The 13,905-nt window shown below is 39.5% G+C and overlaps 1 protein-coding gene across 4 annotated transcripts in view; it reads left to right on the plus strand.

The window, feature by feature from the left end:
• The first annotated feature begins 1,168 nt into the window (after window positions 1–1,168).
• Window positions 1,169–13,905, plus strand: part of LOC147269196 (protein diaphanous homolog 3-like) — a 172,904-nt gene continuing 160,167 nt past the window's right edge. For all 4 annotated transcript variants that reach the window (XM_086180823.1, XM_086180839.1, XM_086180831.1 and 1 more), the window contains exons 1-4: window positions 1,169–1,777; window positions 6,595–6,777; window positions 7,165–7,269; window positions 11,923–12,053. In XM_086180823.1, the coding sequence (XP_086036949.1) occupies window positions 1,652–1,777; window positions 6,595–6,777; window positions 7,165–7,269; window positions 11,923–12,053 (545 nt within the window). In that variant the 5' untranslated portion in view covers window positions 1,169–1,651. The remainder of the gene's footprint in view (window positions 1,778–6,594; window positions 6,778–7,164; window positions 7,270–11,922; window positions 12,054–13,905) is intronic.

Raw genomic sequence — 13,905 nt, forward strand, 5'->3', positions numbered from 1 at the left:
GTCTTTGTCTCTGCCCTGCTCTCCTGCTCCCTTTCCCCCCAACCGGTCAAAGCAGAAGGCCGTCCCCATTGAGCCTGGATCTGCTAGACGTTCCTGCCTGTTAAAAGGAAGGTTTTCGTCGCCACTGTTGCAGGATGTGCTTGCTGATGGAGAACTGTTGGGTGTAAGTTCATTGAAGGAGTGTGGTACTGGACCTGCTCTACCTGTAAAGAGTCATGAGATAACTTTTGTTGTGATTTGGAGCTATAGAAATAAAATTGACTTGACTTGACTACACCAGAAAACATGAAAAGCCTTACAGACTTCTAGACCCCCTGCTGGTTCCTCACTAATGCATCGGTGGCCTCTGCTGGTCGGTCAGTTGCTCCTACCGAAATATACTGACATCTCGTGGCAGGCAGTGGTACTGACTCGTTTAGTCAGTTGCCCAACAATAATTTGAAAAAAAAAGATAATCCTCAACATACTCAGAAATGCAACACATTGCAGTCATGTTTATATTTGTACAACAATGAGAAGTAAAAACTAAAAGCAATATAAGAATACTAACCTTAAATTCAAATTATTAATTCCAATTTAGAGGTAATGATTTTGCCTTTTTTTAAATAAATATAAAGGCGTCATGTTAAAAAAACGTGTGGGACTCAACAACAACATGTGTTGCAAATCAGTAAACCGCAAAAGTAATGAGACTTATCAAACATGTTTCTGCTTATGGTGTTTTATGCGAAAACCATAAATCCACCCCTGTCTCAATGATATGTCCGTTATTTTTTCCAACTAGCGTGCCACGTTACTCAGCTTGAGTAACGTAAAATAAACTTACGTCCAGTTGACCAGATTTTACTTCACTTCGATGTTACTCAGCTTGCTCTATTGTTTTCAAATCTGTGTTTACAACAATGGGTACATTTATCTTTATTTAATAAAAAAACAAAACCTGCCAAATCACAACCTTGTAGGTGGAATTTATTACATGGAATGAAGGAAAAAAACAAACGGGTTTGTCATTTTTTTGTGCAGCTCGTCTCTAGAGAGGGCCGGCTTTCTTTAAACGAGCCACCCCTATTTGCCGTGAGTTGATTGGCAGCTTTCCCCAGCCAATCAGTTGCATCCTAATCCTGTAAACAGAGGAGCTGTGCCAATGAGGGCTCAGTCCTTCAGGCTTCGTGGTTGCAATTGGCTGCGTTGAACATGCGGGGTCGGACACCTCAAAGCGCGGGTCTGTCAAAAAAAAAGCCCACAAGTTAATTAATACAGAGCTAACGCTATTGCTTTCACGTCTGATGATTGTATTTAACGCTCTCATCCACTTAACAAAGGTTGTCGCTCGGCAGCACTCGGCGTGGTATTCGCTTCTTTCCGGTTAGCGGCATCTTAAGCTCTACGTGACAGTTCATAAATTGGATTAGCGCTGCTGTAAAGCCTCCAGTGAATGATAGTTTGACAAGCCTGCTAGTTAGCTAACCCAAACGGAAAGTTCGGCGAAGTGGAGGATCTCTGACCCGGACTGATTCACATTCATGCTCTGACTAGCCACGAAAAGCTATCTCGTAGATGGTTCTGTGTGTATTTTAAGGACGCGCGTGCTAACGCTCAGGCCGCTGAAGGTGCGAGGCCAGTCAGTCTCAGAGGAAACTACTCAGCTAGCATGGACAGTTACAGTCAGCGGTTCGAGTCCACGTTCGGACGGGATGGCAAATCTCAGAAGAAGAAGGGTGCGCCTTCCAACCTCGGGACGCCACACTACGACGAAGGAGACCGCAAACCGAAGTTTGTGAGTAACGTTATTGAAGAATATAATGCTAACGTACCACTTCAAGGGTGGGGTGCCATGTTTTCCAAATGTCGTCATTCTCAGTAACAGACACTCACACTAAATGATTAAAAACAAAATATAAGTGTAACACCTATGAGAATGAAGGGAAAACACAAGTGGTACAGTAAAATGAGTGCTATCTTTGTAACGTGTCCTTTACTGTGCTGGCTCTTATAATTTCCACATTAGGACTTAATGTCTCCCTCCATTAAACAAACAATGCAAAACAACAACACACAACAACGACCTTGACTGTTTGACTTTGTTTTGTAAGAAATCAAAAGGTTAAAATTAGCCCAGGATTTAGCTCATTCTCTAATCCATGTGTTCACTTCTACTAAAATCCTTGAGCCTCTATTCTTTCTGTCTGGTATTTGTCTGCTGCTGAAATATACTAGGAAGACGTTTCTGATCAGACACATTGAATTAGGCTGCTCTTTCTCTGTGCTGAAAGTCTCCTATTAAGAAAACACATTATGCGTTCGTACAAGAGACTTGTGTCTAACACAGATCCACTTGACACACATTCTTCTCACCTTTTGACCCTTGTCTGTTGAGGTTGTTAGCACAAATTAAAACCCTGGTGTCACCATAGTCACCTAGTGTGTGCTGAGGCACTATCCTTACGGCTGTTTGTCACTGAATGAATGCCACAACTCCTCAAGACCAAAGCCAAGTACCCATGTTCATACACTGGCATTGTCAGATGTTTGTGCTCTCTCTTTCTTTCTATAAAAATTTAAACCCTCACTGTAGTGATTCTACCATGCTATTTATGTACTTTTGTGTAGGATGACAAATGTAACACTATGGAATTCTGTGATAATCTCTGAATTACAATCCAATTCATCTTTAAATAGCACATGATATCAGTTTAATACCCTTAAGAGGAGACGAGAAGGGATTATTTATGTATTCCCTGCACTGAGTTTTCTCCTCCAAAGAGTTTGAAAGTATTACATAACATATCAGACAGGATTGGTGTCTGATTAACAGACACAGACTATAACAAAACCCAACTTGTCAAAATGGTGAGTTTTACAGAGTAAATATCAGCTATTAAAGAATACAAATATTTGGTGCTATTGTATAGATGTCATTTTGCAGGAGGAAATGTTATGATATTGTGATCTATTTCACTATCTAATTAATGCATGTGCTTCTGCTGAAAACATTTCTCTCTCTCTCTCTCTCTCTCTCTGTCTCAGTCAGTGCTGAGTTTCAGTGCACATTCTATCATTTTTACACCAGGGCTCAACAGTATATTGAGATTTTATTCTAATCACAATATGGCCGAGGGCAATAGCCAAATCAGAGGATATGCAAAATTTGTTAAAGTCCAAGTCTGTGTCAAAATACCATCGTAAATGAAGTAGGTACTACAGAGATATCCCAGCATGCAAATGGTATTCTAGACTTAGGAAAACATTTTTGTTTGGTCTATGTGCAGGCAAAAATCACAGAACTGACATTTCAATAAGGTTTTCTGTTAAGATATGCATAATGACATGAACAATAAATAGGATTCTCAGATACATAATTACAGCAGAAATCCTGATACATGGCATTTCATTGTTTCATGTTGGTTTCACAGAAATTCAGTCACTCGGCTCAGTTCAGCTCTGGAAATTTTCAAAAAATGCAGCAGCCGTACATAGTTAACCGCCCTTGAGTTTGAAAAAACAAAAAACCTTTGCTTAGAGTAAAATACACAACACAGCAGGTAGAAAATAGGCGGGGCTCCCTTCTGAATGACAAGTCGCTATTATGGGAACATCTCAGTCAGATTCTCAAATTTTGCTCCACTGTTATCACCTCCAGATGATTCACAGATAACATATCCTCCCTGCCACTCATTTTAGAGGCCTTTGCTCTAGAGTACCTTTCTTGTTTCTGAGTTACTGTAGTAGCACGAAACAAATGCTTTACAATATCTGGGTGGCTTTGGTAATATGTTCACTTTACATGTGATCACTCACTATGAAGTGAACATTTAAAAGATTTTCATTTCAGAAGGTATTTGGCATTGATATTCAAAATAGCTACCAGTTAATTAAATCTAAAGGGGAAAACAACTTATTAACGTATGTAAACTGAGCTACACATTTTCACTGAGACTGCCAAATGATTTATTTTTCCTTGTTTTCTTTTTAGTGTGCAAGCAAAAAACATTTCGGCAAACAATCCTGGTCATGTTCAAGTATCCTAAAAAAAAAAAGTGTCATTTTGTCTGTCCTCTCTTAAGTTTCCCAAATCCTCAGCCAAAGCACATTTTGTTTCTGAGCTCCAGTAAAAGGTGTACGCATGTACTGTACCTGTGATGGTACATCTTCATCTTAGATATCAGCTCCCATCAGTTTTGACTAATAACATCACTATCATATTTGTAGTCGGTAACATATTGAACCTTTTTTCACAGTGACCCAGACTGATGCACTGAAGTATTTTGGACATGATCATCAATAGGTGGCACTGCAGTACCACAGTATTTGCAGTAACTGATAGAAGGATAACTTCCCATTGAAGGCCACTCTGTGTGTGTGTGGTGGCCGGTTTTCCGGCATTTAAAAGAGAAAAATGAAACACAAGATATGTTAATGAAATCTGTTAATGTTCTTTTAAGACGCTCTCTTGTGCCCTCTGAAGTATAACGTAAAATTGGATGAAAATGACTGTCAATTGTCACATCCAGAATAAGCTGGTTCATTTTTTTTTTTTTTTTTTAAGATCTGAAAAGGTTTTATGGTGTTATGATGTTTTTTCTCTTTTATGCGTTTTAGGAGAGAGTTAGTTTAATGAGCCATATGACTAATGTTGGGTTGTGAAATAAGCAACTCAGAATCAATTATGCATACTTGAAATCTGTCTTTTACATATGGGGGGGGGGGGGGGGGTCTTTACCTCTACCCTGAATAATGCCAGTTCAAATTTCAAATAAGGATAAGACCTCCCATCCTCAAATAAGTCAGAGGAACAGTGGTAAGAAGAAAGCATGCATGTGGTGTCTGAAGGATCTTTAAAGTTGAACTTTCATCACAAATTGATGGTACACAAAAAGTGTGAAGGGTAACGGGGAGGTTAGTCAGTTTTTAATTGTATTACATCAATATTTCTTGTGATTGATAGGTTTTTCCTCACAGTTTAATTGTTGAGGGTACTTTGCTGTAGAGCATATCTGTCAGGCATGTGATATATTCTTTGAGGTCGTGCTGAAATGAGGAAATTCAACAATTAATCAGTGATAAAAATCTCACTCGCACTAAATCTTGTGTGGTGGAAAAGTTCATGATTTACCTCGGTTGTATGGCTTGATTGTTTTCGGCATCTGTAGTGTTGTCACAATACTAACATTTGACTTTGAACACAATACCAACTAAGTTTTGTCTCAACATACTTAGTTGACAAACTTACAATCCGCAGTGAAGAACAGATGGAACAATGTGGACGTACATGCTGTCGGATAACCATGAGTGACAGAGTGTACAAAATGCATTTACGGTGAAATTGCAATGTCCCCCTCCAATCAGACGTGTTTATGTTCCTCCTCCTACAAGGGTTGTGTGATCTGACAGTCGATGCCAAGTGACACTAGCAGCCTGCCTACTGGTGGAGATTTGGCCCTGTTTCTACCACAGAGCTGTTTGGGACCCGTTGGTAGCAAGTCAGGGTGCGATTCTAATCGAGATTGGATATCGGATTTGGAAACATCAGTATCAGGAGCCAATACTGACTTTATTCTCATTGGTCCACCTCCTTTCCAGATTCCTTTCCATAGCTTGCTTTGGACCATGAAACCTCTTTAACGTAACATGAGACACGTCACTGGATCACACACAGTTCAAATACCTGTTTTTCAGTAATGCAGTTAAATTTGATAAATTTATGTGGCCCCCTGCTGGCGTATTGGAGATGCTACAGATAATATCATCTCAGTGCAACAGGATTTCATGTCTGTCAGTACAATAGGCAGCTTCTCGGTCAGTGTTTAGTTAAATGCAAAGATTAATGAGAGTAAAATGAGTTCCCCCGTTACATTACACATGACTGCTCTCAAGCCTCATTCGTCCACTCAAAGGCAAAGAGTGGGGTCTTCAAAATTGTAGGCATTACCGGTTTACCAGCTGGCTTTATTATTCGATGACGCTGGATTTCCTGTGTTGAAATTTTTGTCAACAGGCAATTGGCTTTCTTACCTTAAGCTCATGTTCAGCTCCTACAAGCCAGTCTCCCGTGTCCTGTGTTTAGATTTGCAATTCAAATATTAACTTAAATAACAAAACTACAACTTCATGTCAAAAAATGATTACAATAATTTGCCACGAGCTCCTTTTGTAGAACATCTTTTTACATGATTTGCTGCAGTTTGTTTGTTTTATAAATCCTCATTTTATGTTTTTGTTTTCTGTTTCCCACCTGTAGCACCTACCCTTTAGAAATATCACTGATGACGTGGTAAGAGTTTCGATGTGGATGTTCCTCTATTCTAATTTTTGTTGCTTTTAGACTACGCTAACTGTACTAAGGTCATCTAATAAAATTGCATTCCATTGCCACTTATTCACACTAAAAAGCATCACCACCTTTTTGCTGAGTCCGTGTTATGTGACTTTTCTTAAAATGTCTATATATGTACATTATTCACACTGACATTTTTCTAACTCATTAATCTGCTCTATTTGTCCCGTCTGTTGAAATGTGCTAATAAACTAACTACCATTATGGATGTCAAGTATGTTGTCTGTATTTTGATTACCCTCTCTCTTTCTTCCTTACAGCTGGACAGATTTGCTAGTATTCGGATCCCAGGCAGTAAAAAGGAGCGGCCACCTTTATCCCACCCTAAACACGGTTCAACTGACTGGTCCAGTTTTTCATCATCCACCTCCCATCAGTTTGAGGAGCTTTCATCAAAGATCACCACAGAGAAAGAGATCCTGGGTCTGTTTGAAAAGATGATGGTATGTCGGTTTGTTTTTGCACAAAATCGAGTTTGTCTTTGTACTTAAATCTGAATGAATAAAGATTGCAATAATAATTATAAGAGTCCAAAATGGGGAATTCTACTGTTCATTCACATCAAATGAATTTCACATCTGATAATACACACACATATACTAGCTGTGTTTGTGTTTGAGCTTTTTGTTTTTGTTTAGTTTTCATAGTTTTGTTAAAAAAATGGAGAAGGTTCTTTATTATCTGGAATTTTTAAAAAATTTTAATTGAAGTACCCATGAATGACCTACACCTAGCATTAACTCTGCAGCAGTAAGGTGTGCGTCTGTGTATAAATGCTGCAAGAAAGTTTACAAAATAATACCCCCCTTTTATTTTTATTTTTATTTTAGGAGGACATGAACTTGAACGAGGAAAAAAAAACTCCTTTGAGAGACAAGGACCTCAACACAAAGAGAGAAATGGTCATCCAGTATATTTGTACTGCTTCCAAATCTGTAAGTCGGAGTCTGTTTGAACTCCTCACTCTTTTTTTTTTCTTCTGTATTGTCTGTGTTTATGTGCCTACATTTCAAGCATAAAAGAACAAAATGTCTCTGATAGGACTGCAAATGAGTGAGAGGTATTGAAGTAGATTTTCTGAGGTTCGTTGTCTTCCTCTGCCATATTGTATGAAATGAAAGTGTTACCCTGCTCAAGTTAGACATTTTGAATGTGAGCAGCACACAACGGCAGTTGACATGTGACTGACCATAGCTACAGAAAATGAAATATGGAAAATACTAAACAAGCCAGGGTTGCACCACAATGTGGTGGTGTTTGGACTTCAGATCTCTTGACCTAACTTGTTTTCTGTAGTTTCTCCACTGAGTCAGTGCACAGAGAGAGCTGACGACTGTTCCAGCTGTTATTCTAGCAGACCCTCGCAATGAGCAGGAGGGAGTTTGGAAGAGTCAGAAAGGTTCACTAATGTAGGTTTCTAACTCAAAAACTCACGAGTAAAACATGACTAGAGCACAAAGAGATGCCAATACAGAGTACTTTGAGAATGTTTAATCTGTACCAAGACAGCAAACGTATATTTAATCTGCTGATCATTGTCCCTTTGTGGGTGGTTAGAAATGTGCCAGTGATCATTACGGCTTTTTTTTTTCATTTTTTTGATGACTTTTGATTGAAAATGAGTTTTCTTAATTGAGATTTTGACTGGTAGCTTTATTTTCTTATGAAAACAAGCACATGCACCCGAGAGGAAACATTGTGTGGAATATGGTACTGTAGCATCTGACTTGAAGTGTCATGGGAGAGACAGACTGGGCGTTTTTCCATTGTTTTGGCAGCCTGCAAGACTTAGGGATCTCCATTTTCTTCCACCAGTGAGACAGGCTGATTTCTGAGGCCTCTGATAAAACAAAAACACTTGACAATAAGTGACATTTTGACATGGGTGCAGTTGGCTGGATTAACTTGGTATGTGTAACTTTTACCTCACACCATCCTCATGCTAAACATGTTTTAATAGAGACAAACTAATTAGAAGCACAACTCACAGCATGTGTGACACGTGGCATGGTAAATTTATACTTGTGAGCAAAGATTCTGGAGCCTCACAGTGTGAGAAATAACGGACCTGAGTTAATTGCTGTGATTTCTGTGTTGATGACTCGGTATTGAAACTCTATTAATGGATTTGAAATGATATGCCCCTCTTCTGGAGCTGTTCAGGGGATAGTCATATTACAGAGAGAATCGACGAATAAACATTTGGGTTTATCAATAACCATGAGCTTCTTTGTGTGAGTTTGATCCAGTGGCCCATTAAGCAGCAATAGAAATGCCAGTTTTATTTGATAATGAGTCTGATTAAAATGTTCAAGGAAAAAATAAGATAAGCAAAATAGAAATACAAGTTTTGCTTTGTTTCTCCACTTAATACTGTTAAATGAATTCAAAAGCTTTTTTTTTTTTTTTTTTTTTAATTCCTTGCACACCTACACTTTTTTATTTCCTTTGCCATGTAGGCTATGGTACTGTTTATGTCTCAGCAAGACTTTGAAAAACTAAGCAGACAGTTTCAATGAAGCTTTGTTAAAGGGAGGAGCATCTGCCAAAGAAGAGCCCATTACATTTTGGGGCAAGCCCAAGATGTTTTTCCTTTTCTGTGTCTTTGATATTGTGACAGTTTAAGTCCTAAAGAAATATCACAGGGACATTTTTTGTGATGAAAATGGCATCTTTACAGAGATAATATCAATCAATATGTAAGAATTTTGGCAGCAGATGGTCGGTTGATGGTGCTCTGGGTGGTCGAAACATGTTCAGCCTCATTTTGGTATTAGAAGGCTTGTAATCAGAGTGCAAACCAAAGACAGGTGCAAAGAGGCAGTCATTAGACACTTAATTATTCATAGATGTGTTTCGGATGGACGGATGGACATCACTCAAACCAATCAGAGTGCATCATGTCCATCCGTCCATCCATGTTCTACTGCTTATCCTGTAAAGGGTTGCAGGGGCGAGAGCCTTTGGGCGAGAGGCAGGGTTCACCCTGGACAGGTCACCAGTCCATCTCAGGACCAACACATAGAGACAGACAACCATTCACACTCACAGTCACACCTACGGTCAGTTTAGAGTATCAATCAGCCTCGTCCCCTCTTGATGTCTTTGGACTGTGGGAGGAAGCTGGAGTACCAGAGAGAACCCACACAGGAACAGGGAGAACATGGAGACTCACACAGAAAGATCCTGTGCTGGAGCCAGGACTGGAACCTGGAACCTTCTTGCTGTGACGCGACAGTGCCGACCACTGCATCATGTTGTTCTCTTTAAAGACCAGGTTATGCCAGGACTTTGCGTTTTGCTATGCCAGTGATCGATGCATTTCATCTCTGGATGAGAGTTTCTCACCTGGAGAAACGGACCTCCTCATGCAGCAGGTGAAGGTGCACGCATGTCTTGTGTTTATATACGGGAGCAGAAGGAAGCACTGGAGCCATCAGAGGTGAAGCAGGTCTGGGAGGATGTGCTGGCCAGTGTTTCTACATTACCAAGCATCAATAGAACCATACTGCAGTGACGCACATCTGATAGTTGCCTCCTTTGAATAGCACTACACACATACCACCATTGAACAAAGACCAGCTCTTCCTGTCTATAACGTAAACTTTTCTGGTTTTCCACATTAGCAATGCACCATGGTTGCACCAGACCACCTCATTAACATACTTTGCACCTCTCAGCACAGGTGGAGCACAAGTTAATTTGTCAGGTAAAGGGTGAGGGTGCTTGGAGTGAAAATGTCATTTACACTGGGTTGAAACTAGCAATGATGCTTGTGCTTGACCAAACACCAGCTTGTGCTATGTTTAAGATGGTTCCCTATGATTGATTTGACAGTGCTTTTTAGTGGTTTGATAATGTACTCGTATTGGCTGCTTATTCATGAGGTCTTAATTGCACTAACGGTAGCATTCATTTGTAAAAAAGCGTAATTTTCAGTTATGTGTGAAATTCCAGACGCAAAGAGACATGACCATAGATTTTACCATTCTTGAGACTGTCGCACGCACATTTTTTTAACATGCATCCAATATTCCACAAAATTCCACATTTTACAGATGATTTCACTATTATTACCCAATTCTGTGATGCTGTATATGTTTGCTGCATCATGGAAATCATAAGACCCTCTATATTGCACAAAAATGATAATGCAATCTCCCTTTTATGCAAAAATATGTATCTATATGGAATAATCTTGCGATTTAAGTGGGTAAAAACACTTCTCATTGGGGGAAAAATGCATTATAGAGAGTGCGTTCTTTGGGAAATCATCACGAGGATGAACTTTATCCTTCAGTGATGAGATGTGTGCTCATCATAATCTGATATATAAGGATGTTTTTCAATGCAAATCAAAGCTATGTAACCAAAGTGAATGGCATTAAGATGCACAAAGGGAGAAAATGTGATATTGAGGTGCTTCTTCAGCACTAACGGTTACGTGTTTTACAGTTTGATACAAAGTGAACAGTGGTTTATGTGAGGGTTTGGGAACTGTTCAGCAAAATGACTTGAAATGTGAAATGGATAAGGACACATAATCATGTTACCTCTAATAGAGACAGGTGCGTAACGGAAGCTAAGGTAGGAAAGTTCAGAGTAATTACGACCCTGCAGTGACAATAGGTTGGGACTTATTTGATTCCCCCTGGTTTAATAACAGTACAATTAAAAAAACATCAATGAATAGCTACTCCATTGTCTTCACCAGCGCTTGGTTGTATTTGAAATTTAGTCAGAACAACAGCAAAGAACTTATGAACTGGAGTCGTCCCAGAAAGAGCTCACATTTTCTACCATCTCAGACTTTGAAAGCCCCCTGTGGACAAAATGTCGTTTCTAATTTGGTTCTCTTGAAATCCTTTCCTTCGTGTTTGACTGTGCTGCGTTGCACATATACAGATTAGTAGAATATCTGACTCCTTTTTGCGCTGAACCAGTGGGTGGCTGACAGAGGGCCGGTGTCTTTATATACGCTAACCCAGGCCTCACAGTTACTTAGTCACACCCACGAATAAGACCGTAAGAGCTCTGGAACCCTTGTGAGAATTGGGCTGCTTCCTCTGTTCAACTTGTTCTTACGGTGAATAAAAGCCTATTTTTTGACCATCACTGGGAACTCTAGGAGCTGGTCTTACTTTTCTTGACAGTATTTGCATGGTACTGGAAGAGGGATATGTGCTCTTTTGAGTCTCATTGTATTTGAAACATGCATGCTGCAACTTCAATGAGGATATAAAACCCTACCCATTTTACAGATGAGTCTGGTTTAGATAATCATATTTTCTTAAAGTAGACCAAAAACAAAAGTCCTCAGGAAGCTCTTAAAAGGGCTGGGACATTTTACCGAATAGAAATCCTTGAATATATTTTGTGCTTTATAATTACATAATAATAATTGTAATAATAATAATAATAATAGTAATAATATTATTAATAATAGTGATATTATTATTATCATCATTATTACTTAAAACAGTCCACAAGGATTTTCCTAGGTGACTGTTGACTGGTGAAACATTCTTCTGGATCTGTTTTTTCTATGTTTACACTAAAATGATTTCCTCTTCCTCTCTTTGTTGCAGGGAAGCTTAAGAAGCAGCTATCAGATATCTCCCCAGGAGTTTCTGGGAGAGCTGAAGTCTGGCGTGATGGACGAACGACTAGTTGCTTGTCTGGACTCATTGCGAGTCTCCCTTACCAGCAACCCCGTCAGGTACTGTACAAAAATAGATAAATGGGTTTATATGCTGTCACTCTTGCATATCGTCACCTTCTTAAAATAATGGCCTACGTCATTTTTTCAAGTTTTTCAGAAAACACAAAAGCTGGTGATAAAACAGGATCAACTTGAATTTAACTCCTCAGATGCCGTGTTACTCTCCAGCATTCATGACTGGCCTGCACTCAGAGTCAATGGCCACACCGGCTTAATGTTAGGTTTGCAAATTGTAAGCTCTTTGACAGAATATTCCAATTGAAGAATCTCAGTCGACTCAAGGATGTCTTGACTGATGATTCAAACCACCAAAGTGTCAGGGTTCAGTGCTACATATTTGTAATTATTTTTGTTCATAAAGACCTAGTGCTTGTTGTAGCTTGTCCTTGCGTATTTATGTATGGTCCTGTTAGAATTAAGGTCAGCCAAATGTTATACAGCATCTCCTCGATATGCCTCAATGCATTGCTTTTGTATTATTCACGTGCAGCTCATTTAAGGATCAACTGAGAAAAAATACATGAAGCATTTAACCACACATTTTTTGTCTAAATACATACATTTAGATACATGCATACACAGCCAGAGGATATATGGACATGAAAATGTGCCTCAAAGGGATGGAAAGAAGAGGGGAATTTATTGGAAAAAACTATGTTGACCCTGTTAATATCACAGCTCGCATACAGGGGATCCATTATGATTAAAAGCTCTGAATACCAATTTCCTCTTGGCTGTCTTGGTGGGGCTGCTGTGTGTAAGAGGTTGTAGAAAACATAATACACTCTGTTCTTCTACTTCCCTGCACATATGAGGAAGAGATCTTTGGTGGGTGGGAGAGCGCTTTTCACATGCAAACTCAAAAAGATGAGCCTGGTAGTTTATTAGCAATGAGAAGTCTCGGACCTGGTGGCAATAACAAAATCGTACAAACTCCTTTTCATCATATTGTATTGAATGAACAGTCTTGCTGCAGTTACTTCTAATCATCACTCTAATCTCCTCAAAGGATGCTGATTGGTTAGAACCCCTGGAGTTCACAAAAACCTGTAACTTCAGGGTCCCTCTGCCTTGTATCCACATGTTGATGTCCGGTGTCAGTATATTTGTATGTATGGACGCCCCCAATGCGATAGAAACCCTACAGTAGAAGCTAATTTTGCAGAGATGGCAAAAATCCTTTTATTTAGCTTGTTCGTAGCCTTTTAGCTTGTTTTTTTGCAAGCACACCATCCGCTGTCCATCTGAACTCCAATTCAAAAGTTAGAATTCTTTCAGTGAGCTCGACACAAACACCAAACTGAAAATAAACGGACGGAGGAGCTTTGCAGGGATGATGGAGCTCATGGGACCGTAATGGACAAGCCATATTATACCTTGTTATGCGCTCTAGATGTCTTGATGTGGAAATGAAATGAGGTAGATTTTTGCAGGTGTCTGTCCAGTTCAAAGGATGACTTGTCTTGATGAAAATGAGTGCGGAGAGAAAGTGGGGCGAGTTCAAACAGGGAGTAGAGAAAGCTGAGAAATCCAGGGCAACGTATGGCTTGAAAGAAGAGTTCTGCAACCTACTTTTAAAACCACCTTGAACTCGACATCCATTTTTGGTCCAACCTATTTCTCACCTGAAAATGATCACGTTAAAGGTGACATACACAATAACCTGCTCCTATTGCCCTGACTGCAGGACACTGGCTGCATACTCTTATAGTGACAGTCTATCTTTTTCCAACTTAGGGATCCTCCTTCTTTTCTAAATCCTGAATTATGCCTCTGTTTATTGTGTGTAATAAGTACACATGTAGGCTATGACAAAGTATGTATATACCTATCTAGAGTGGTAGATCTG

This window comes from Aulostomus chinensis, chromosome 2 (genome assembly GCF_037954235.1).
Source record: "Aulostomus chinensis isolate RoL2024-O1b breed Wild chromosome 2, RoL_Achi_v1.0, whole genome shotgun sequence".
In the NCBI taxonomy this organism is placed as follows: Eukaryota; Metazoa; Chordata; class Actinopteri; order Syngnathiformes; family Aulostomidae; genus Aulostomus; species Aulostomus chinensis.